Raw genomic sequence first — 23,849 nt, 5'->3', positions numbered from 1 at the left:
AACACATGGCTTAAAGACCCCGGTTCCTGCACTAGCTTCACCAGCCTGAAGCTAGAAGCATTTCACCCAAGCTGACTTCGCCCATTCGAACTGTTTTGCTACCTGGTCCAGCCTTAGCGACAGTTTGTGGCAAGCAGAGGTTGATTTTACTCTTTGTTCCCAGATGCATTTTCTGAGTCTCATTCCTAAGCACATACTCGGCCTGGCGCAGTGGTCTTTTTTTCCCTATCCAGGGGCTTACAGTGGTCTCCAAATTTTATTATTGTCATTTTAGGAGGCTGTCAGGTGTCTTCAGAAGCAGCAGCCAAGGACCGCACCAGCATGACGCGGCCATGCCCAAGGTGAAGCGCTGAAGGCAGCACTCCGACGACCGCCGTGGCCCCGCTGACCGGCGGTGGGTGCCCTCTCGCTCTGGAGCAGCCGCCTGACCCTCAGGCAGGACCACTGGGCCCGTCTGCCAGGTACCGGCTCAACCAGACCATGTGAGGAGTGTCAACGCCACTCGACCCCTCACGTCGCCGCCGACCTGTGCGGGCAGCGGATGAGCTGGGGGCACCTCTCTCCCCTCACCCCACGGTCCGGCCGCCCGGGGAGCGCCGCAGTGCTGCCCACGCCGCGCCCGGGCTGGTGCGAGGGTCTGAGCGCGCCCTGAGGGGGCCCTTCGGCTCGCCCACACCTGCCCCGGGGAAGGGCGAGCGGTCCTCGGGCCGGCGAGGGGGTCTCGGCCGCCGGGGCCCCGCCGCGGGAGACCTCCCGCCCGCGGGCTCTTACCTTAGCCGCTCCTGGGGGGAAGCGGCCGTGCCGACAGCCAAGCCCGTGGACCCGAGCCCAGCCGACCCGACTCGAACCGACCCGAGCCCAGCCGACCCGAGCCCATCCGAACCCAGCTGAACCCACCCGAGCCCAGCCGAACCGACCCCAGCTCAGCCGAAGGCAGCCGCGCGGAGCCGCCCCCCGCCTGCTCACCGGTGGGCGGCCACGGCGCGGCTCCGCAGGTACTTCTGCGCCGTCATGACCCCCACGAAGAGGAAGCTCTGGGCCGGCGGGCCGGGGCGGCGCGGCGGGGCGGCGGCGGGCGGCGGGCGGCAGCCCTGCGGGCGGGCTCGGCGGGGCCGCGCCGCCGCCGCCAGCTCGGAGGCGCGGGGCAGGACGAGGCGCGAGGCGAGCACGAAGCCCAGCACCAGCCCCAGCAGGACGCTGAGCCAGGCGCGGCGGCCGCGGCCCGCCATGCCCGCCCGGCGCCGCGCCGCGCAGGCCCCGCGCGGCTCCTCACAGCGCCGCCGCCCCGCGCTGCGCCGCCGCCGCCAGCCGCGCCGTGTCGCCCAGCGCCGCCATGGGGAAGGGGCAGGGCTGGGACGCGGCGGGGAGGGAAGGAGGGAGGGGGCGCCCGCCTCCCCGGCCCTGCCCCTCGGCACAGGCGCCGTGTGCGGCCGCGCCGCCCGCTCTGGCCCCGCCCGGCCGTGGTGGTGGCGGCGGGGGCCGCTGCGGGCCGGGAGAGGGAGGCGGTGCTGCCCCTGGCCCCTCGCCTCCCGCCGCGCTGGCGTACCCGCGGGCGGTCCCCACGCGAGACAAGGGCCTGGGCCCTGGTGTGGACAGGGGGACCGAGGCCCGGGATGTGACTCCCGGGAGGGGACCGGCTCCCAAAGCACCACCCTGGAGCGGGACGGGTCACGGGCGGGCACCCTGACCGAGCACCCCGGAGCAGAGCCACCCTGACCCAGCGTCCCACCTCAGGGCCCCAGAATTCGGCCCAGCTGCCCAGGCCGAGAGGCTGGGACAGGAGCCCGGGAGAGCGTGGGTGCTCGGATCCAGGGATGGGCACCCCAGCCCAGCACCCCGCACCGAGACGCCAGGATTGGACCCTGGCTCAGGAGCTGGGACTGGGACTCCAGCCCAGCCCTTTGGACTGGGACAGGGAGGCACTGGGAGATGGGCACCCCGGCCCAGGACAGGCACCGGCCACCCGTGTCCAGTGGCAGAAGTGCATTGCCCGTCCCCACAGAGACCCGTCCCAGCTCATGCCGAGCCTGCGCAGCCAGAAACGCGCCATTCCCATCTTGGCAGGGCCAGGTCCCTGCTGCCCAAGGCCTAGAGCTGCCCTGCCGCGGCCCGCGGGTGTGCGCAGAGCCGGAGGGGAGGCACGGCAGTGAGGAGCGGCCCTCCAGCCCTGGTGTGGCCTGGCGCTGATGCACTCATGCAGCACGTGCTCTGGTGCCAGAGGGAGTGAAAGCACAGGCAGCTCTCCGGTTTTTCCCACCTTGCTAATTAAACCAACCAGAAATAGGTCAGGCTGTTTCCATCTGGAGCCTGTAATGACTGCTCGACAGAGGGAAGACGTTAGCTGTAGCTGGTGAAGATTTCTTTTTTCTTTGTCCACACTAACTCTCCATGTGCATTTCATTTACAGAGTGCTTTAGCTTGAAATACTGCAGCACCAAATCCTTGACATTTTAACAGGGAAAAGACACTCCAGTCGTTACAGAAGAACCATACCTAGTACGACCCACGCATCTCCTGCTTATCCTTGTGGTTTCTTCCATTTCCTGCCCACTTCTGCATCTCCAAGTCCCCATCTTTCCCTTTTAAAAAATTATTTATATTGTGGTGTCATCCACAATGAACTCAGAAGCAGAAAGTCTCAGCACAACAGCAGCCTGTTCTTGAGCAAGAACCAATTTGAAAGAGGATGCTGTACCAAATTAATAATGTGCATTAATTAAGTCAGAGAGCACCATACATGACAAATTTTTACGATCCTTGTACAGTAACTGCCACATTTCTGGGAACTAGCAGGTAATACGAAAACAACCTACCTAACGAACTAGACGATAATGTCTTGAAAAAAATGCTTTTGTAGGGGTTTTATTGCTCTTCTGATGGTGCAATCATTATACAGAGGTCAGCACCCATGAACTCCTGTGATGTCAGGAGCAAGGAATAACACAAGGAAAGTGCTGCCACAATTTATGGTATTAAATAAAACGTAAACAGAAACTAGAGAAGAAATACAAGCAATTAACAGGAAAGAAGAGCAGGAGGTCTCCTTTCGGTTGCCCATGGGCAGAATACAGAAGTATTGAGCGAGATGTACATGTGGGAAGAGGAAGAGAAGAACTAAATGGCGAAAGAGAGGGAAAGGAAGAAAGTCCAGGCTGGAGCCGACAGAGGGCAGGGAAAACCAGGGAAGGACAGGAGCACCGTCGCTTGGCAAAAGCCAGCTGAAAGGTGAGAAGAGTTGCTGAGGCCGAGGCTGCATGGCTTCGAGAGCTGCAGACACTGGGGAAGGGTTACAAATGCAGCACTAGCTTGGGTGCAGTGAATGAAGAAGATGCTGAAGATCCCGGAAAGGGCTCCTCAAAGGTTGACCAAACCGCAGGGCAGAGCCAGGGCTGTGCCCGGCTGCTGGGGCTGGCTGGAAGCCCCATGTTTGCTCTGACAAAGCCAGTACAAAGTTGCCTTTCTGGGACCTTCCTCCAGGGAACAGGGAATGGGACCCATGATCCATCTCAGTTTGCCCCATAAAATAACCCCAAGCTGTTATTTATGCCAAGAAACCCTCTTCTGCTATATTGTCCTTTCCCTCCCTTCCATATGGGGAAATCCAGCTCCCCTCTCAACCACTACTGTAATTCCCTTCTGCTTCCCACCATTTGCCAAGCTTCACTATTATTTCTATCGGCTGGTGCCCTGGCCCCTTTCTGTGAAGCCTAGGGTTGTCCTCAGCCTGTGCCACTCTGCCTACACAGATCTTTCACCCTGCTTTCAAAAGCTGCTTCAAAAAGAGACCTCGTCAAACTCTGCTCTCCCCTCTCCCCACGCGCCTGATCATCAGGTCCTGAAATACAGGACACGGACAGATGTTCAAGCTAAAATAAAAAAGCCACTCCTTTCCAAAAGAGGGAGATGTGGCAAGTCCGTGAGCAGGAATGGGATTACTCTCAGCGAGCTCCAAATCAGCAATAAAAATCTCCTGATTCAAGGGAAAGCCACCGTGGCCTATGAATTACAGGAAAAGGCAGAGCTAGCGTGGTTAAAAGGCAATAAAAAAGTGAAGGGTTGGGGCTGAGGAGCTGTCAGTTGGCTTCTTCCCATAAAGAAAAGAAGTTAGTCATCAGAATTGAAAACTTCATGCGACTTCAGCACACATGGAAACGATGAAGCGGAGCAGCACACTCCTGTGTTAGATCTCCGCTGCCCCAATTTCTCATTTGGCGTGTTCCCACCTCCCTGCACCTCCCAGCGTAATTATGGTCCCAGGCCTCGCCGCGGGCAGGGGGTGAGCAGAGCACTTGGGGAAGGGGCAGGAGAAGGAAGGGGTGCTTTCTTGGTGCCAGGATTTAAGCCCAAGAAAGGAGGCATGTTCAGAGTTCATGCGGCTGCTGCGTGAGATCACACCGCTGCTGTAAGGCTGAGGCATCCAGCTGTACAGAGGGGGTAGCACCTGGGAATGCTGCGATGCTCACACGACCTCCCTAAGCACATCAAAGTGCCTTGCTTTATTTCATTTATTGCGCCAAACTCGCGTTTGAAAGTGTCGGGTGGGCCAATGTCCCTTTTACTGCTCCTGCCCCTCCCCTGTTCTTGCATAGGGCAGCGCTGTTTCCACTATAGGAAGAAAAGGAAAATAAAAAGGCAAATTAGGGGAAAACTTGAAGGGCACGGCTTAGTTCTCCTGCTGAATTATAACCCTGCCATTACCTGCCTGGAGTATGTTTTTGATCTGGTTGGCAGAGAAAGATCATACTGCATAATCACATTTAAGTGCCTTCCCCTATTAATACAGCTCTTAGTATCAATAAATAGTTGATGCTGCATATATTATGGCTACTATATATTAAAAGGCATGGCATTTTTCTCATATAACACTGCATAAACACGTTTTTATGGACCATGTTTTCTATTCCACATGGGATTGCTTTAGGAAATAATTCTGAGGGCTCTCCAAAATCTGAAGAGGACACACGTCATGTGTGCTCCATCGCCGCGCTCCCATCCCACTTACTCGAGTGAGATCAGCACCCGGACCAGCCGGCGAGAGCCCACTTGACAGGCCCACACAGTTTAGGTTCATAATCAGATTAACAAAACAGTAATCCTATCTTTAAACGATGAAAAAGCCAAGTCCTTGAAGCAGAGAGCTGTTTTGTGTGTGTACAGAATAGATACCGTCCTTTTGGAATTAAGGAGCTCAAAACCAAAAGAAAAAAGTTTCTTCCACACAGGGGACTCTACCCTATAGAGGAAAAAGGGACTATCTTGCATTATAACCACTTCTTTTTCCCATCAGTTTTGAACTCAGATTTTTCCACAGTGATGAGCCCACTCTAATGCTTACAGGATGTGCCTTCTACATTATACATTCTTTACCATATTTTAAAATAATAGTTAAAGAAGTGAACTACTTCCCAAGTGCGCCAAAAACTTTAATTATGAATGTTCCAGTACTTAAACTGATGCTTTAAAAACTACCCAGGCACTGGAAAATGAGCATACGTCATATATTCAAGGTAGCAGACTCACGGTGGAAAAAATCTAGCTGGGCAACCAGCAGCATTTGTCTCTGTCACAGTATTTCCAGCACTGCTGCATTTTCCCAAATGATGCAGAAACTCCTTCCCCAACTCCAGCACCCACTTTTTTTCCTCATCCTTTTCTGATCCTGCCACAGCCCAGTCCCAGCCTCTCCTCTCAGCTGAATCACTCGGAAGATAGATGCCAGTTCAAAGGACAGAAAAGAATTGTCACCAGTTGCCGCTTGCTAGAAAGCCAGACCAACATTGCCATCCCACGGCCCGGCCCCGCAGTGCAGCGGCCGTGGGGCTGCCCTGGGTCGGCTCTGCCCTGTCCAGCCAGGGAACCTGATTTAGGGCTTTGGAGGTGTGCGAAAGGATGGAAAAACCCTCCTGCTCCCCGCACAGCTCCTCCGTGGGCTGTTCCCCTCAGCCGAGTGGCGGTGGCGGCACCGCCGTGGTGCATCAAAGCCTTTGAGTTTGCATCACGCAGGGGAAGGTGATGTATTTTCAATGTGCTATCGCCAGATTGGCATCAATAAACCCTTGACAAAGTCTAGAACATATATTTGAAAAGCAAGAGCCGAGATGCAATATACCTAAGAAGCAGAAGAGCTAACAAAGTGACAATTACATTACCTAAGAAGCAGTAAGCCGAATTTACGGGGAACGTTACTCACTCTAGTACGTGATAAAGTAAAGCTTTAGGACGAAGGTTAGGGTTGGTTGGTTGTTTGTTTTTTAAATGCATCTTGTAGGGCAGCTTAACCATAGCTCCTCAGTTTAATGCATGCAACAGAGCAGCAGAACTAGATTGACAGACCAGGTATTTCAGTATATCCATTTTCCTTCCATTCTCTTTAAACAGAATTTTCTAAGTTCTTTTCCTTGCCATCCCTACGTTCATACTACCCACAATACCAGCTCTGAAGCTGAGCTCAATAAGCAGCACACAGAAAGAATCTAAATTAGTAAACTATGGTAGATACAGAGGGAAGAATGAAATTATTAAATTATCAGCGGAGATCTTGCTCCATGCTGAAAGTGCTTTTTAGCAGGTATGCACTTCAAAATGCAAATGATCACAGGAAAAAAAAAATGCATGAAAGGAGCACCTGCATACCTGCCAGCCCATGGCAACAGAAACCTGCTACGAAAATGTATATATTCACCACCAAAACTGAGCTGAGCAGACCTATTCCATTGCAGCCATTGGCTGCTTCATAAAAACTGATGGAAGTTTTTGAAGTCGCTGGCTCTGGAGCTGGGAACATGGGCAGGGTGTGTGTCAGGCTTGGAACAGCTGGCTTGGACGCTCACACAAAATCAGCTACAACGGTGCAACGGGGCCAGGACACCACCCAGCCAGCAGCCGTATGCTTTTCCTTTGTGGTTGCAGCGCTGTTCCAAAAGCTAAGCTTTCATTCCAAAAGGGGGAGGGAAAAAAAAAAACCAAAACATACAAACCCAAGTCTTGAGCCCATCCAAGTCTAGACCAACTTTTTCTACAGTTGGAAATGATATAGTATCAGTGTTCAGCGACAGCGTGGACAGAAACATGCTGTGCCCCACTCCTGGCTAACCTGATCCCTGAAAAGGTGTCACTTTTTTAGCCTGCACAAGGGCAAAAATCTTCCAAAGGGTGGATCTGATCTGATGTAGAGATGTGTGCTGATGTGCAGCCAGGCTTCAAAAAACACAATTGCCAGAGATGGGAACTGCCTTGTTGAGCACAGGAGGCATAAAAGGACACCATTGGGATGGTTTAAATGCAGTCATTAACTGTAGCACTGCTGGTAAAACGTATGGGAGACTGTCACACTGGACACCATCCTCACTCAGAGAGCTCTCTGAACGCAAGTGCTCTCTTTAGTCGTCTTCCTAGGGAGAGGAGGGGAAAAAAAGACACAAAACCTGAGAAAAAAACAACCCAATCCAAACACCTGAACTGAGTATGAGCACAGCCCAAGGAGGAAACCAGACTGAGCATAGAGCAACTGCAGAAGAGCCTAATTCCATGAGTTTTGCGTCAAAATAGCACGGAACTGTATAAAACACATTAGATTAGATTTGTTAGTACTAACACTTCACACCTGCATTCAGTCTCTGCTAGGAGAGCAGTTACTTGCAGATATGGGTGCACTTATCATTTTCATTCATACTGAGCTTTGATTAACACACAGGTAATTCTGGAACATGCCGCAATAGCTCTGCTGACAGATTCCCCATTTGCCCTCACTCCCCCAAGTCCATCTTCTGTTGTTCATTATGAAAAATTTCCAGTATAAGAAACATATTCTTTTTAAACAACTAAGTATGCAATGCAATATCACTCTTAAAAGCTTTCCCTCATTTCACAATGTTTTTGAAAGGCATAAATAACACCAAATAAATTTTATAAGAGTAACAACATGGTTTTTGTTCAGTTTTAATTCCAGTGCTCAGTATCTTCTGATGAATACTTAAGAGAACTATGCATAAACTAGACCCCATCTGCAATTGAAAGAAAATTAAAAACTTTGTTCCTCCAGCATATAAATCACCTGAAAGGCAATGAAAAAATATTTAGTTGCATTTCTCAAGCATTTTCAGGATTTTTTTGTGCCTCTCAACACTTGGTTGACTTCAGATTTGTCAATACCCAAAATAGATTACTCTTTGGTGGCTAAGTAACAATACACAGCGGTTTAATAGCATTGCATTAACTCTAAATTTGTTAGCTAGCTTCCTCCAGATAAAGATATTTCCAGAACATCTGCATCAGTAGAGTAAGAGGCTTCTTGCATAACTGTTCTAAGTGGGGGGGGAAATCTCCTGAAGGCTTTTTAATATGATCTTTCATAATTCAAGTTCTTGGGAATTCATACCAAAGCAGGAACAACGGATTCATTAAACAGTTCTCTTTCACCTAATGCCTTCTGCATGTTTCGCTCTTAAGCTATAAAGCAACAAGCAACCACCTCTCCATACTTGTTTGTGGTCAAGGGAGAGCTTTCTATCTGAAGGCAGAGGAAAAACCCTTCCATCTGCTTGTGCAGGTTGTGAGCCAAAAGAGGTGTTTTACAAACTGAGGTTCTTCCTCCCACCCTGTTCAATAGCTTACAAGTGTCTGACAAAGAAAAACTTAGGGACTTGAGGATTAAAATTAAAAAAAAATTAAGGGAGAGAGAAGGCCGAATTTTCCAGAAATGTGTAAACCACTTCATTCTCACTGGATATTTCTTAATAAATCTTAGAATTGGGCAAAAATCCATATCCCCAGTCCTAGCCAGAAGCAAGTCTTGAGACACAAAGATTAGCATATGCTCAGTTCAGACCTGCTTATTTATTTCTTAAAATGCTTTTACTGAATTAAATCAACCCATCCTTACCATTTTATCAACACAAGGAATTCTGCTTCTTTAAGACAACAATCTCCCACAGTTGTTTTTCTGAAGGCAACACCTCAGTTTGTTGCCTATTTCCCCAACACAAGGGGAAAATCTTCCCCAGAGGCATGAGCAAGGTAACAACTTAGTCCTCTTTACTGATGGAGAATCTTCAGATCTTGAAAATATCCTTCCCCACTTCCATTTTTTTTGGCCTTATTAAAGATTAAAACATGAAGTTACATACACTCGTCTATGTTACAACAATGGAAATTTAAGTTTACATACCAAAACACACAGAAGCCAGGAAATGAAAACCAGTTTCCATAGGAACACTAATAGCCTTCTCACTTCATCTTCTACACACACTTGAACACACGTTTCATGGGTGTAAAGCAAAAGGTTCTTTGCCTTTCCATTTTATTACCTGGCAACTTTAAAACTCACTAGTAACATGCTACTGTTATATTTACTGTCAAGAGAAAATCACAGATCACCTGACATATAGAGCAGTATCTACACATCTAACAGTGTATTCAAAGTTGGCACTCATACCTACTGACGAGTACAAATACTCCAAGTATTTAGAAAAAAGTGTTCAAGCAGCCCTAAGCTGTGCTAACAAAACACTGATACATACTTTAATGCCTATATACAAGCTCAGTAACGGTAATCGGACACAGGACACTTGTCATATGCTGACAGGAATGATTTCACTCTTTATCAAAGACAGCCTGGATTTTACTCATCTGTTGCATTCTGTGCTAGAGAGCATCTCAAGGGGATGGGATGTTTGGAAAGCTCAGTTACGATGACCAGCTCTAACTTTATTTTCCATCCACAGTGCTGGATACACACCAGAAGGATGAAGACTTCAGACACTTTCTCCTTACAGTCCCTCACTTGCAAGTTTTACATGTTTGCCTACCCAGAGGGCCTTTTCAGCACAAACCACCCTCAGCTTTTGTGCTGGCAGCAGGGTAAGAACACACCTCAGCATCTAGCGGGGCTGTTCAGGGGTTCCCAACCCGAGACGCATGCAGAACAGGAGGTAGTACAAAGTATGTTCTTACTATCCACCAGGTGTAACCCCCATACTGCACTGCTAAAGCTATACACGGTCCTGCTGCCCACAACACACAGGTCTGGGCGCCGTCTGCGGCTTCTCTTTTCTCTTTGAATATCTCACAGTGCTTGAGTTGACCATGCCTGTGTATCCCCCGCTCCTCAAACCGTATTCATTGACAGTAATTTGTAAAGAAACCCGCTCTGCTCTATTAGAGCAAAGGCCTTTGTTGCATGTTTTCTTGATTTAGATTCAAATACAGCTGGAGCACTTAACCAGTAATGCACTCAATCCAATTTCAGAATCACTTACTGGGGTTGGGGAAGCGAACGGGGAGTTTCATTTTTTAAACTTGGGAAAACTTGATGTGGTCTTAAGCTGAAAGCAATTCTTCTAAAATCGTGATTTGGAACACAGAACATCCAAATAGGACAAAGTTGTTAAAAGCCGAAAAGAAAAGCTGAAAAAACCCTTTTGTTTATGGAGGTAGTCAAATGAAAATCATTTCATTTGCTCTCTCATCTTGCTTCATACACGTTTATTGTACTAGAACATATGCCTTCTATATAAAAAGATGTTGTAGAAAACCAGAAGATTGTAAATAATAGATTTATGATTTGTTTGCAATTATATTTAATATTAATAGTCTCTTGTTTTTACAAAGCAGTTGAAATTAAAAAAAAAAAAAAGGAATAGCAAGAAACCCCCCCATCTGCTGTCTAGCATCAGTAATCCTCACTGGTTTGCTTACCATTTATAAGGAAAACATCATTAAAGGTAGCTTGTCACAGAGACTCTTCTGCAATACTGGCCTTGGGGGCAAATCCATGGAGTTTTTCAGTTCATCTGTTTTTTCTGAAAATCCGTCCTCCTAAAATTCAAGGTATCTGCCAATGATAATATTCTTCCCCTCTAAAGTACCTTCCAGCCAAACACAGTAAATCTGGTAACACATGTCTGAGGATGGTAAAGATCCTCATTTTACAGAGGTAAACTAAGCATAGATAATTAAATTTGCCTAAGGCCAGTCTTTTGAATAGCCAGGCACAGAACCCACATCTCACAATCCCAGGTGATTCACTTCGGCTGGAGACTATACTTCCTCTCTACGGAAGAGTGAAAATGAACTGATTACACTGAAATTGTTTCTTTTTTCATCCTCTCTAAGAGGATCGGGTATTTTTCTTGTGTAGTATCAGCTTCTGTATTACTAGTTGGAAATGGTGTAAATCTGATTTCAGGTTAACACCTGCACTAAGCCCAATCCCAAAGGAGTCACTGTGACATGCAAGCTGTAGGCAGTTAGACAGTGGGTAAGATCAAGCCCGCTAGTGACATGAGACACTAGGGAGGTTAGCCTCATCCACCTGCTGACGGGCCCCTCCGGCCTGGTCTCCAGGAACAAGTTCCACCTCCTTCTCCAGACAGGGGGTTATAGCCTAGAAGTACAGAGGAGAAACCCACTGTATTAATATTCGTCCTCAACAGGCCTTCACCAACACACAAGGAACACAGAAAAAGAAATCTCACAATTATTTGCACCTTGTTCATACTTACTACATCGGCGGAATTTTAAGGAAAATGAAAGCAGAGAAAATATCCGCACTTGAGATGGTTTATTTTTGTAGTGCTAACAGTAAAAGTCATTGCAAAACACTTGTATTTTAATTTGATCATTTCAGATTAAATTAAATTGAAATTAATTACCATTTAATTTCTCCAAGCCCGCACTAAAGCTTTAATGCCGCTCTGCAGAGTAAACAGAGCAGTAACAGTACCTCACAGTAAACTCTGTAAAGAGTGTATCTGTTCTCCAAGGGCCCTAATAGTTAGGTATTTAAAATAATCTTTTATTCCAGTCCTGCAAGGAAGGAATACTCTGAAGGTCAAAAGGTAGAATTCATTACTATTGTAAGATTTTTTTTTTTTTTAAAGAATTTGAAAAGGCAAATATATGCAGTACAGCAAACAGATCCTTTGGTTGAACCTCCCAATGCCATAACTATAGGCTACTTCACTGTACAAGTATGTGCTCGGAAAGACACAACTTGGCAAACGTCCTCCATTTGTTCTGGACAAGGCAAAGAAAAAGACAACTGAAAACCTAGTAGCGTTACTACCCAAGCAGGTTTCAAAGCAACCTGTCCCACTGAAACGTCAAGCATCACCTCCATCTTTGAAGTTTGTTTTTCTCAGACTAGCCAAGTTCTGCTTTCTTGCTTAATTCAGCAGCTGAACAGTGCAGATGGTTCTTTCACTTCATGCTGATCTACCTCATGAGAAGATCAGAGACCTCTAATTCTATAATCTGTTACTTAAGCAAAGATTTTGCTTAGGATGAAACTAGGACAGGTAGCAGCTGGAAGGGTGCCTCAACCCAGTTGCCCTGATCCTGGCTCTTAGCACAGCATTTCTCATCCCCCATAGTGGTGAATATTCTGTGCAAGAGCTATAAAAAGATATTTGACAGTATCAGACATTAGGCTGCACTCATATTAAACAACATAAGATGAATTAATCCGTCAGTTCCTTCAGATGTCATCAAGAGCTGTCAGGAAAAATATTCAAAGCAGAAATTTCAGCACTGAACTATTATTGAAGTTTAATATGTTTACTCAAGAATCTTCAGGTTTCATACATTTAATCCAGTGACTTACTCAGTGCTGCACTCTAAGTGGGTTTCTCTAGTCTGATACGACCGAGGCTGTCTAGATGATCCCCTCCACTATGGAAAATTGTCATAAAAATATTATACCCAAATTAGCGCTTACAGGCACGGCACAGGCTGTTTGACCAGCTAGGAGACTAGCTGCATGGCCGATACACGGCAGTGATCCTAACGTGGGCTATGTAAGGCCACAGAAAGAAGCTCATCCATCAAGATAATTTCAGCGGTTGACAGCGAGTTTAATGATAAGACCTTCTGGCGGTGTGCGAGAGTTGATAAGTTTATACATCTGCAGGATTTATATATTCAATAGGTCATTACTGTGATAGCTGATAAATAAGGTCATATTTTGTGTAATGAAGTCTTTCATCTGCCTGAATCTACCCAATACAAAGCAAAATAGCCTCTTCCTGCATTCAGTTAGTACTACAGGTGATTGAAAGACCAGATATTAAATTATAGGACTTTTACAATAATGGAGGAGGGATCCCAGAAATATTGTTAAGAATCTATAATTCTAACTCACAAAAATCTCAGTACATTATGGCAAAAGCATTTATAAGAAAACTGAAACACTGCTTCCCCAGGGACAACCACCACAGAAACTTCCTGCTAGGTTTTGCACTAAGTGCAAAGCAGGCCACACTGGAGGTGTGGTAAAGATGGTAAAGAGCTTGTTTCTAAAGCATACTTCCTTTCTTCATTGAGGGAGAGAAAAAATATGTATAATGACTATGTACCTAGGTGGATAAATGCTCTGTTTCAAGCTCAGAATATCTCAAGGATTTCATACTTACCACCTCCTCGCAAGGGCTTTTTGTTTGGTTTAGATTTCGGGACTGCTGATGAGGTGGAAGCACCAGATTCTACTTCTTGCTGTTCACAAAAGCAAAAGTTACTCAGAATTTAAACAATGTGAAACTCAGCTAATCTAATCACATAAACATAACTGTAACCTGATTAAAACAGTTGTTACCTGATTCAGTTTCAGGTTTCCTTTATAGCTTTTTCCTTCTTGCATACTTTCCCACATTGCTATCTTCTGCCTTCGCTTCTCTTCTTCAAGCTAAGAAACAAATACAGGATATGCAAGACCAAAATTTCAGAACTAATAGAATTGCCAGTGCTACAGAAACAACAACAGGCTCATCAAAAACCAAAACCATGGCTTTAGCTGATGCTGTATCTCCGAGCTTATGGAAGCATTTACTTTTTTAAACACCCATGTCTTCCAACCACAGAACAACCGCCCTTCCTCAATGTATGACTGTACCTGCAGCTTCTTTTGACCACTTGGCGCTTTAAAACATTTTAAAATTAAAACAGAACCAAGTGGCAAGCTTAAATACCAAGTTCATTAAAAGTACTGAGTAAAGAATATTGCGTATGATAGTAATTTAATGCACAATGTAGAGTTCTACAGAAGAAAATATGTTTTTCAAATGAACAAGACAGCCAGCTACATATTTACATCCCAATGTACATTATCAACAGTTCTCCCAGCTCTCCTCTAAAGCTATTTATCCACAAAACCGAATAAATTAACAGTCAAGACAGACTGCTGCCTTCTCAACAAATAGAAAGGAAACGAGGTAGCTGCTCCAACTAGTCAAAGGAAGCAAAGCTCCCCGAGTCCAAGCACACTAGACCTAGACTTTCTACATAGTGGCTATTTTCTTCCACAACACAACATTTCATTTGTTTTTAACTGCCAATATGTCTTGAAGCATCAGCTATAAACTGAGGTCTGAATGTAGCTGACTGCAAAAGTAAAAACAGAAGAGGAGCTGGAATATAAGCAATATTATTTCTGTGCTGATCACATCCACTTTTCTATGCTGCCCCATGTAGCAGTATGCTATTCCTCGTTACCTTAAGCTGTAGTTCAAACCATTAAATTACAGCAATGCTAAGCTACATTTCTAATAACTTGTATTTGCCATTGAGAACAGAAAATACATGTATGCAGTAGTACAGTTAATCTAAAGGCCAGTAAATGCCCTCCAGCCATTCACTGCGCATATAACTAAGTTTCTGTAGGTACAGACTTACCTGTAAAAAAAAAAAAAAAAAAAAAGATCAGGCCCACAATGTTCCACACACACAACTACTTGTGGAGAAGCAAGTGTCACAGGGATTAGTTACTTCAGGAAGGAGCAGAATACCGCACATATCAATCATTCAAATCAACAAAGAGTATCAAGACATCAGGTCAGCAGAGTATGTAAGTATGTGCTTATGCATCACTGCAGGTCTATCATAATACCTACTGACCACTACTGCTCCGTGGATCAAACCGTATCAAAAGTGGTCCAGGTAAAGGAGAGGGGGAAAAAACCACCACCCACATTGCAGCAGAGGGAGTCAGTCTCCTATTCTGCTGATATCTAGCATAGAATAAACCTTTCCATAAAGCAGCAAAGTACCTGATGACAAATTTATGAGTTAAAGAAAGAAATGCTCTCTGGTTACCTGTCTTTGTTTTTCTTTGTATCTTTCTGCTTGTGCATTCAACTCCTCTTGCATCCTGAGGCGAGCTGCTGCCAAAGCTTCCTGCCTTCTTACCACCACATCAGGTTCTAGGAAATTGGGAGTTTGCAAAGCTATTAAAAATAAATTCTAGATGGCCTCCTCAAAGAATTGTAATGAGGAAAGGCTCCCATCTCTCCCTGCCGCTGTTTTGCAGAAAATCACAGCTCAAGTGTAGTTTCCAGCCAATCTTTTACAGTCATGTATATGCTGATGTAAATTTCATAAGAATTTAGTATTTTTAGAGCAATTGCTTTAACTGTATTTTAATGAATAAGGACACGAATGTAATGAACCCCCAAAAAAATAAAATTCACACTTCTAGGATACTTGCTTCCATTTCTGAAGGACTTGTTTGATACAAATAATTTCAGAAATATCACTCATGCTTTACAGGGACTCCATTTTTATCCAGAGAACTTCTTCTACACAGAAGCATGAGGCAATCAGCCCACATTCACTCCTACTCCTGGCAATTGGTCCTGTTTGTTTCTTTATGGCAGCAAAGCAGTGGCAGATTTAACATGCTCCATCAGCAGAGTAATTACTTACAAGTATCGCACATATCGCAACAGAAAATTGGCAGTCTCAGAAAAATCTACATTGAGTCACTACTTCATGACTGGCCTTTAGGAGAAGTCAAAAGAAAAATTATATCCAAACAAAGGCAAATATTGTTCTCTTTTTTTTCCAGTAGCTGAAGTGTCTCCACATTTATTTGTCTCCTTATATGTTTCCTAAGATCCAGTGATGAATACGTAAAAGAAATTTCAGTACTTTCAGTAATTTCATTTTATAGGCAGCTTTGGCAATTAAATCAAGATTTAATTAGCATTACAAAAGAACACCAGTAGGATTAGGGCACGTAAGTAAAATTTTCTGGGGCCCCATGTACTGCCAGGCCAACATGCCAAAGGAAGCAGTGCCAAGCACTTATTGTTTTGGCAGATACATAAGTATAGTCTGTGCTTTACGGCAGCGAGTCTCCAAATGAGGCAGGATCATGCCCATGTAAGATTTACAATCTATGCCACACTTGATAAGATAACACAGACAAGGGGCAGTTACGCCCTGAATGTACACAATCCTGCCAGAGTAGGAACTGTGAAGGAATAACTGAGAGATTATGAATATCAATAAAAAAATAATATTAATAAAAATATTTTCCCCCAGTATTTAGATTTGGATGTTTTGGTTTTGTTCGATGAGTCTAAAAGTTATTTGATAACTGACCACAACTAACTGTAACGACCATTCTCTCAGCTTCTGCACTATCAAACACCAGCTATTCCCTTGTTCTGCAATGCCCCACTCCTTCACGCCCAACCACGTTACTGTGGGACACAATCCTTCCTTGACAACCTTTTAAAAACACTTCTCTTGGTCCAACTCTTCCCCAGCGACCTCTTCAGTAACACGGTCTGTACGCTTTCATGGGCCTAAGCAGTTAAGGCTGAGTATCGCTCACCGCTATAATCCCTCAGAACTGAATCTTTTTGGCTGCTGTTAAATAAAGACTTGGTGTGTGTGGATCTGAGCAGCCATCTGACATCCCATCACGACTGCGGAGGGCTGGCAGGAGCCTGGCAGACAGAAGCACCACCCCACACCCCTCTAGACAGCAAAGATTTACTCACCCACCGCTGCGTCAGCTGCTCCCGGCCCGCTGCTCGGCCTGGCCGCCAGGCTCTGGGATATCTTCTGGACGAGGAGATAGATGGCGACGACGGCCAAGAGCAGGTACCAGCCATAGCTGGACAGCAGGGAGCCCACTGGGATGGGGACAAGCTGCAGGTGAGAACAGGCTGCGGGGGAAGGAGCCCGCCCGGCCGGGAAGCGAGAAGACGCTCGGGCGGGACCCGGCCCCCCTCCTCAGCGGAAAGGCCAGTCCGCTGGGCTCCCCTCAGTCCCGCCACCCCCGCCCTCCACTCAGCCCGCGACGCCCCACCCGGTCGCGGCGGCCCCTCACCCGTGTGCTGCAGGAACTCGAGGCCCCCAGGCCCCAGCGCCGCCTGGCCAGGGCCCGGCCCGGGCCCGCCGCCCCCGAGCGCCATCGCCAGCCGCCGCCTCACATCCGGGAGCCACCCCGCGCGCCCGCCGCCCGCGCCAATCACCGCCCTCCTCGTCCCCTGCCATGTCGGGGCCAGAGAACCAATCAGGAAGCCAAGCTTCCTTCCCCCCCCCCTTCCCCCACGGGCCAATGGGAAGACGGCAGCGAAGTAACGAGGGGTGACATCATGGCTATGGCGGCCAATGAGAGGAAGAGGGGCAGGTCACAAGGGGGCCAGTCAAAGTGTGGAGGAAGAGCTCCGCCCCCTGCCGCCGCCATTGCAGCTCCTGCGTCGCGCCGCTGGGGAAGGGGACGCCGAACCACGGGGAGAAAAAGGAAACGTTCGTTTATTGAACACGCCGAAATGCGCAAGGACAGGGTCCGGGGGAGCGGCTGCCCGCGGCGGGGCCGGCCAGAGGCCCCTGCAGGTAGAACAGGTCAGCAGGAAAGGGACTCGGGGAGAGGAGGAGGAGGCGGCATGGACCTCGGGCGCAGCCTGGGCTCAGGAGCCGTTGGGAACCACGTCTTCTTCCATTTCTTCTTCGGCGTCCTCCGATGGGCCTGAAAGGACAGGTCACGTTTTCAGGGCGTGTTAGTTTTCACCCCTCTGAGGAGGGGCGGTAATAACATGAATTAAAAACCACTATAGAAAAAAAAACAACCAATCTATGTAGCTCTAATAGACTGAAAAGAGGCAACATGGCCAGTCTGCAGTTAAGATTCATCCATGCAGAGACCTCTCAAAGATCACAGACATTCCTATACCGCAACCTGAGGCAGCAACGCTCAGAACAACAGAGTCCAGACATCCTTTGTAATTAATCTCATTTTTTTTATGAACTGTTTGGAGTTCAAATACACCGAAGCACCTGAGGTTGATGTTTGGCACCTTCCTCTTGAGGGACTCCAGGTGTCTGTACTGCACTCCAGGCAGGTAATATGTCAATTAGAATCTTAACAGATGCGATCCTCAATTACACTGACCACAAAGTTACACACACTTTAAACACTTTTTTTCAGCTCCCTGTTTGGCCCTTCCACCATAACTCCCTACTGAGATCGCATAAAGCATCAGGAAGCGATGAAGAGAGATAGGTTCTGTTTGGGAAAGAAAAGTAGTAAGTGCATGGAGTGACCTGATTTTCGTTCTCTGCCAGGAATCTGACCAGCCTGTAGTAAGCCTTTCAGTCGCTCCACTTCAGCCAAAGTTGTGGCATTTGCTATAGCAGCCTAAAAAACAGACAAAAGAACACAATGTATCTTCACATACAGTATGTCAGTCTGTTTAGAACAAATGTTAAGAACAAGATTTTTTTCCGGTTAAGTGAAGCTAAGCCTCTATAGAAAGTCCTACAAAATTCCAGTTCTAGAAAATTCTACAAATGACAAAGCACAATCTTACTTCACCCCTTATTAAACAAGCTGCTCTATCCTGGGAGAGCTCTAAGCTCAGACCAAAGTTTCATTTAAGTTCTCAGAAAACAGGTATATCATAATAGATGAAAAATTACACAAAAAGCACCTAAACCAAAGCTAGCACACCCTGTTCTGCTCATCTGAACAGAGTCGGGGGTCACCAGGAGAAAGGAAACATTTGTTCCGTTTGGCTCCATGACAGTTTTTCTCCTCCATTTTGCTATAGGTGCTGTCCTGACCTATTTACCTTGATTGCCTCAACGTCCCCTGGGGAGGGCCCAGCTTTCTTTTTGTCAGTTGGCAGACCAGCACCTGGATTGAAGCTTCAAAGGAAAAAACAAAGACCCATTACACCCTTTGAAGAGTATGTGCTTCTCTGACTTCCAAACTAGGTTTGGAAGCATTTCATTCAATCAAGTGTAGTATCTTATCTTTGTTAACAAACTGATACAGAGATGAATTGCCTCCTTCAGAAACACCAGCAACTTGTCCTCGCTGTCCCACCCCCTCCCACCTTTTCATCTGCTCATAAAGAGAGGCAGACCTCAACTTTATAAATTAAGCAGTTGACAAAAGCTGTTCGATTTGGATGTTGTTGAACACTCAAGGTGGTCTGTTGCCATTACAAAAGCAGGGTGGATAAAGAAAGAGTAAATGAAATAGGGTTTCCTGTTCTTCTGTGTCTAATATATTACAGCAGCCTACATTAAAGCCTACACTAGACTGGATGTAATCTTAACACTCAAAAGAAAAAGGTTATCTGTTGCAGCTTTAAGGAGAAAAAAAGAAAAATCTGTAGTCTGAAAATGGCTGTAATCAGCTGGAAGGAAAGTCCTGAAGTGCTGACCCAGCATCAGAGTGCTGCAACCTCTTTTGCAGATACAGAAAGATTTTCTTCCTATCTGTTTATTGAGCTACTTAGTTCAATCACCTACTTGTTCTATCATAGACCTGAACCCCTTTCCACTCATAAACTAGAGCTAGAGTCCACCTATTATAGTTTTAAATGCTAAATACGTTCAAGATATTTTTTTATTTAACTACGAATTTGGAAATGCTCTTGCCATATGTGATATGAATTCTGATTTCCAAACAGGTTGATGAAAGAGTAAAGAAAACACACAATGTACCACCACCTAAGAACTAAACTAAATAAGCATAACTTGTAATAGCTTAACTGGAAGATTTTCATCTGCATTTATCCTCATAATTACAGCAGATTTTACAGTTTGTATTCCCTGGCAAAGCAAAAAAAATTAGTTACCAATCTTCTGGGGAAAAAAAAAAAACAAAACAAAATAAACAATGGCCACATCTCTGCAGTTACATAACAAGATAAAAAATAAAATCAATTGACTTAAATAAATCCACCCTGACCAAGTATCTCTTTCAAAAATATTTCTGAGTTGTATTCACCACCATCCAAAAATCGAGATGCTTGGACAAGGCACTTCTGGCTACCAAAGCTTCTACGGCATCCTGCCAGTAGCTGGCAGCTGCCAGCACACAAAGAAAGTGGTGTTTCTGAAGGAGAATGCCAGTGTAAATTTGTTTTTTTCATCTTACGTTTTTGTTCTCCTGGCAATATCCTTTGCAAGCTGTGCACCCCGTTTGCCCTTGAACATTTTCTCTGCCTCCTGTCGCTCCTACAGCGATACCACACACACAAAGTTAATTTAAGAACATTGCATTTTGCAAAGCTTCTGTCCTTGCAAAGAAAGGCGCTTTGGCTCATCTTCATCAGTGAACACTGGTACGTGGAGACCAGATGTAAGAACAAGCACATAAACATTGCCCAAATGCTCAGACTCAAGACGTAGCAACCTAGAGCTCTTAAAAGTGAGAACTCTTTCCCACACTCATCTTCACTGAAAGCAGAGGGCTCTGTTGCGATTGCTCATTTCTTTCTCTAGAGGTCTGTCTTTCTACCAACACCAGAGGGCCAGAAAAGGATCAGACTAAACAAAGGTAGTAAAACTTAATTAAACATAATTAAACAGACTATATCCTTAACATAATGAAACCATGAAAGAAAACAAAGAGCATGTTTTTTAGAGTCACTTATGGTATGTAGTTTCAATAAAATTTACAGCTACGGCAAAAAGCTTACTGTTACTGCTGAATTTTCAAGAAAAAAAAAAAAAAGGTATTCATCTTGTTCTGAGTCAAAAGAAAGTAGACTTACTTTGAGTTTTACTTTTTGAAAATCCAGCACTCTGACCTGGGGAACTTTGTGGATTACATACAATCTGTAATGCTTCTTATTTGTTACAGGATTCCTTAAAATGCTACAAAGTAAATAAAGGTTATAAAGAGGTTCTTAAAAGAAAATATTTTAAAACACACTTATATTGAAATACAGTAATATACTTGAAATGCATTCATGTACCTTCTGCTATAACAGACAACAAATAAGCCTAGTGACAGTGTTCTTTGATATTACGAAAACTATAGCAAACACTTGCACTTTATCTTATCAATTATGTAGATTTGACTGAAGAAGAACATAAAGAACCACCTCAAAATGTTAAAAAAAAAAAAAAACAACCCCAAATAACTAAACCATCATATTTCTGACCTGGATACTGATCAACCAAAAAATCATGGGACAAATTGCTTTTCTTTTTTTTGTCCTTCACACTGAACGTAATGTTACTAAAAAGTCATTGTTTACATGTATTTTAAAGTATTTTGTAACAACAGTTTAAACCTTTAGCTTTTAGATTTTTAAACGTTAAGGTTACTTCAATGCTTGCATATCGGTTTATAGAGATGTTACATCTCACTGGTCCAACAGTCTGCCAGTAATATAAAGCCTCACCCATTAGATACTAGGTATCTCTGAAGCGTAGTGAAAATATCGGTTTATCGATTCAATTTTTAGGCAGAAAGAATCTGCCATAGCTCATAAAAAGAAGAGCATTCCAAATCAAAGCAAAGAGCCAGGCCAGCAGCAGAGTTCAAACAGCAGAGGAAGAGTAGCTTTTCTTTTCAAGATTACATACCTCAGGTAAGTCAATGATTTAATAGTTGATAACGGATCCAGCTCACCCTACGTAATGGGAACACAGTAAGAAATCGTAAGTCCATTTAGTGAGACTCAAACACTTGAAAACAAAGCTTCTGAACTCATACCTATTTTAGAGAACATTTAGAATTACTAATTGGTACTAATTAGAATGACTGCAATTAGTTTAACAGGAAACCCACTAAGAATTTGTGACTGCTGTTCCACTGCATGCTGCAAATTACGCTCATTAAAATATGTACACCGTTTACTACTACCAAAAGTGTATGATATTACTCTAAAGAAAAAGAAGCAACTATTACCAAAAGCATATGACACTACTCTCAGGAAAAAGGTTAATTAGAAAGATGACAAACACAAAATTTAAGCTTGTTTAGATTTATCCTGCATCGATAGCTTACCAATTCAGTAATGTTGTTGTTGGTAAGAACGAGCTCCGTCAGGCTGGGCAGAGCCTGTTCGAGGTTTTCACCAATCCGACTAAAGAAGAACAAAACCCACAGGTTTAACTTAGGGCAGAAATTAGCAACGGTGAAAAGACATGCAGAAATAATGGTAACAGAGAGGATCTCCCTGTAGAACAACCCCGTCTGACACTAACAGACATTTGGGTTAGCATCTCCTACAATACTTCTTCTAATAAAGCTAGCAATAGATACCAACCATCACTGTAAGAGCATTAGATACAATATGAGATTTATGTTCATTCACTTGCAGGTATCCCTGCTTTCTCATCTTTATGGGGATGGTTACTGAAATCCAACATTCTGGTCAAATTCCAAACTCTCTATCTCATTGTCCTGTCTGAAAAATGAAAACTTACCTGGGACAGATTTTTGCAGTGAAATCAGGCAACTTGAGGAGGGCCTAAGCAGTACGCAGTACTGATTTTTTTTTTTTTCCATAAACCAAAAACTTCTACACCTACCCAGCACTGACAAATGCATGTACACCTCTCTCCCAAGAGCATTATTCCTCTGCCCCAGGGTCCCATCTGGCCAAAATAAAACTGCTTACCAAATCCTATTGTTATTCATCAGAAGAGTTTTCAGCCTTCTCAGCAGAGGGAACCCATCTAGTTTACGGATCTCATTGTCAGAGAAATCAATTGCATCAAACTGGTCCAAAGTGGCACCCAAGTTCTCAATAACAGGGATTTTATAGCCTGGGGAGAGAATGCAAGACGGGAATTAGATGGGGCCCACAAAAGAGGAGAACAAAGCAAGAGGCAGTGCATAGGGGGCATAGCTGGATGGACTGAGGATGCAGATAGTCTCAGCCAAAACACCACTGGAACAACTCTCCACACCACACACAGACCAAACTCTCCCCCTCAAAGCCAACAGACCCCACAACCTTTTCAAAGCACCACTCTTCCTCCCCCTCAGCAAGCACCCCCAATCCCTCCCTATACAAGTTCCCTCAGTCCAAACGCATCCTTCTGGCCCTCGTGTGTCCCACTTCCACCACTGCAGGTTCCTCCGACGCCTCCCCCCAGACTTCCCTTCCATTGCATCCCCCCACGCCCACCAGGTTCCCCTGCCACTGGAGCCCCTTTAACCGCCCCCCGGCCACTGCAGCCCCTCTGACCACCCAGCACCCGCCTCCCCGACTTCCCCAAGCCTGCTGCAGCCTTTCCTCCCGTTGCAGGTCCCTTCACAGGCCCCCCCAGGCCTCGGCCTCCCCCCGCAGGCCCCTTCCTGGCACAGGCCGCATCGCCTCCACGCCCCTCGCCCCGGCACAGCCCCGCCGAGCCCTCGCACCGCGCAGGTCGAGCTCGCGGTCGCGGACGGCATTGGTGTACTGCGCCGCCTGCTCAATCAGCTCCGCCGTCAGCTTCACCATCGCGCCGGGCCCCGCCGCGCCGCTCCGCCACCAGGCCGCGCCGCGCCGCGCCAGACCAACCCGCCGAGCGCCGAGCCGGGCCAGGCCGACCAGCCGAGCGCCGAGGGGCAGGCACCGCCCCGCGGCCCGCCTTCTCTTACCCGCCCCTTCCTCGAGCTGCCCGCGGCGCCGCGGTCCCCCCTTGCCCCGGCCCGGGCAGCCCCCGCTCCCCACCTCCCCCGGGTTGAAACCTCCGGGCAGCCGGGAAGGCCGCGGCCGGCGCCGTGCACAGCCGCCCCTGCTCCAGCGGCGGTAGCGCTTCGGCGGCCGGTCAGCAGAGGGACCCGGCGCCCTGCGAAAGCAGCCCCGCGCGCCCTGGGGGGCCTCCCC

At 46.2% G+C, this 23,849-nt stretch overlaps 3 protein-coding genes across 4 annotated transcripts in view; all 3 read right to left on the bottom strand.

Moving 5' to 3' along the window:
* The window catches only part of CHSY1 (chondroitin sulfate synthase 1), a gene marked incomplete at both ends in the record, with an annotated part of 77,630 nt that extends 76,401 nt beyond the window's left edge, over positions 1-1,229 (bottom strand). Inside the window, one exon of the mRNA XM_082005258.1 lies at positions 967-1,229. Coding sequence (XP_081861384.1) covers positions 967-1,229 — 263 coding nt within the window. The remainder of the gene's footprint in view (positions 1-966) is intronic.
* A 10,074-nt stretch (positions 1,230-11,303) lies between these two features.
* On the bottom strand, positions 11,304-17,195 carry SELENOS (selenoprotein S; the record flags this gene model as incomplete). 2 transcript variants are annotated; one of them, XM_082005112.1, is made up of 6 exons in its annotated part: positions 11,304-11,383; positions 13,410-13,488; positions 13,589-13,678; positions 15,085-15,191; positions 16,779-16,913; positions 17,111-17,195. In XM_082005112.1, the coding sequence occupies 6 exons, from the start codon at positions 17,193-17,195 to the stop codon at positions 11,304-11,306; spliced, it is 576 nt and encodes a 191-aa protein (XP_081861238.1). The 2 variants fall into 2 exon arrangements, with proteins under 2 accessions (XP_081861238.1, XP_081861239.1); XM_082005113.1 differs by having other exon boundaries at positions 13,592-13,678.
* A 423-nt stretch (positions 17,196-17,618) lies between these two features.
* SNRPA1 (small nuclear ribonucleoprotein polypeptide A') lies at positions 17,619-23,480 on the bottom strand (the record flags this gene model as incomplete). Its single annotated transcript, XM_082005004.1, has 9 exons — positions 17,619-17,752; positions 18,328-18,421; positions 18,855-18,930; positions 20,174-20,253; positions 20,793-20,895; positions 21,613-21,659; positions 22,037-22,115; positions 22,653-22,800; positions 23,399-23,480. 9 exons carry the CDS (start codon positions 23,478-23,480, stop codon positions 17,694-17,696), a joined length of 768 nt encoding a protein of 255 aa, XP_081861130.1. The 3' UTR covers positions 17,619-17,693.
* Positions 23,481-23,849: the final 369 nt, after the last annotated feature.

Source organism: Phaethon aethereus (genome assembly GCF_964289735.1).
Source record: "Phaethon aethereus genome assembly, chromosome: 12".
In the NCBI taxonomy this organism is placed as follows: Eukaryota; Metazoa; Chordata; class Aves; order Phaethontiformes; family Phaethontidae; genus Phaethon; species Phaethon aethereus.
Note: the sequence above shows the minus strand (reverse complement) of the source record. Positions and strands in the feature narration are given on the sequence as shown.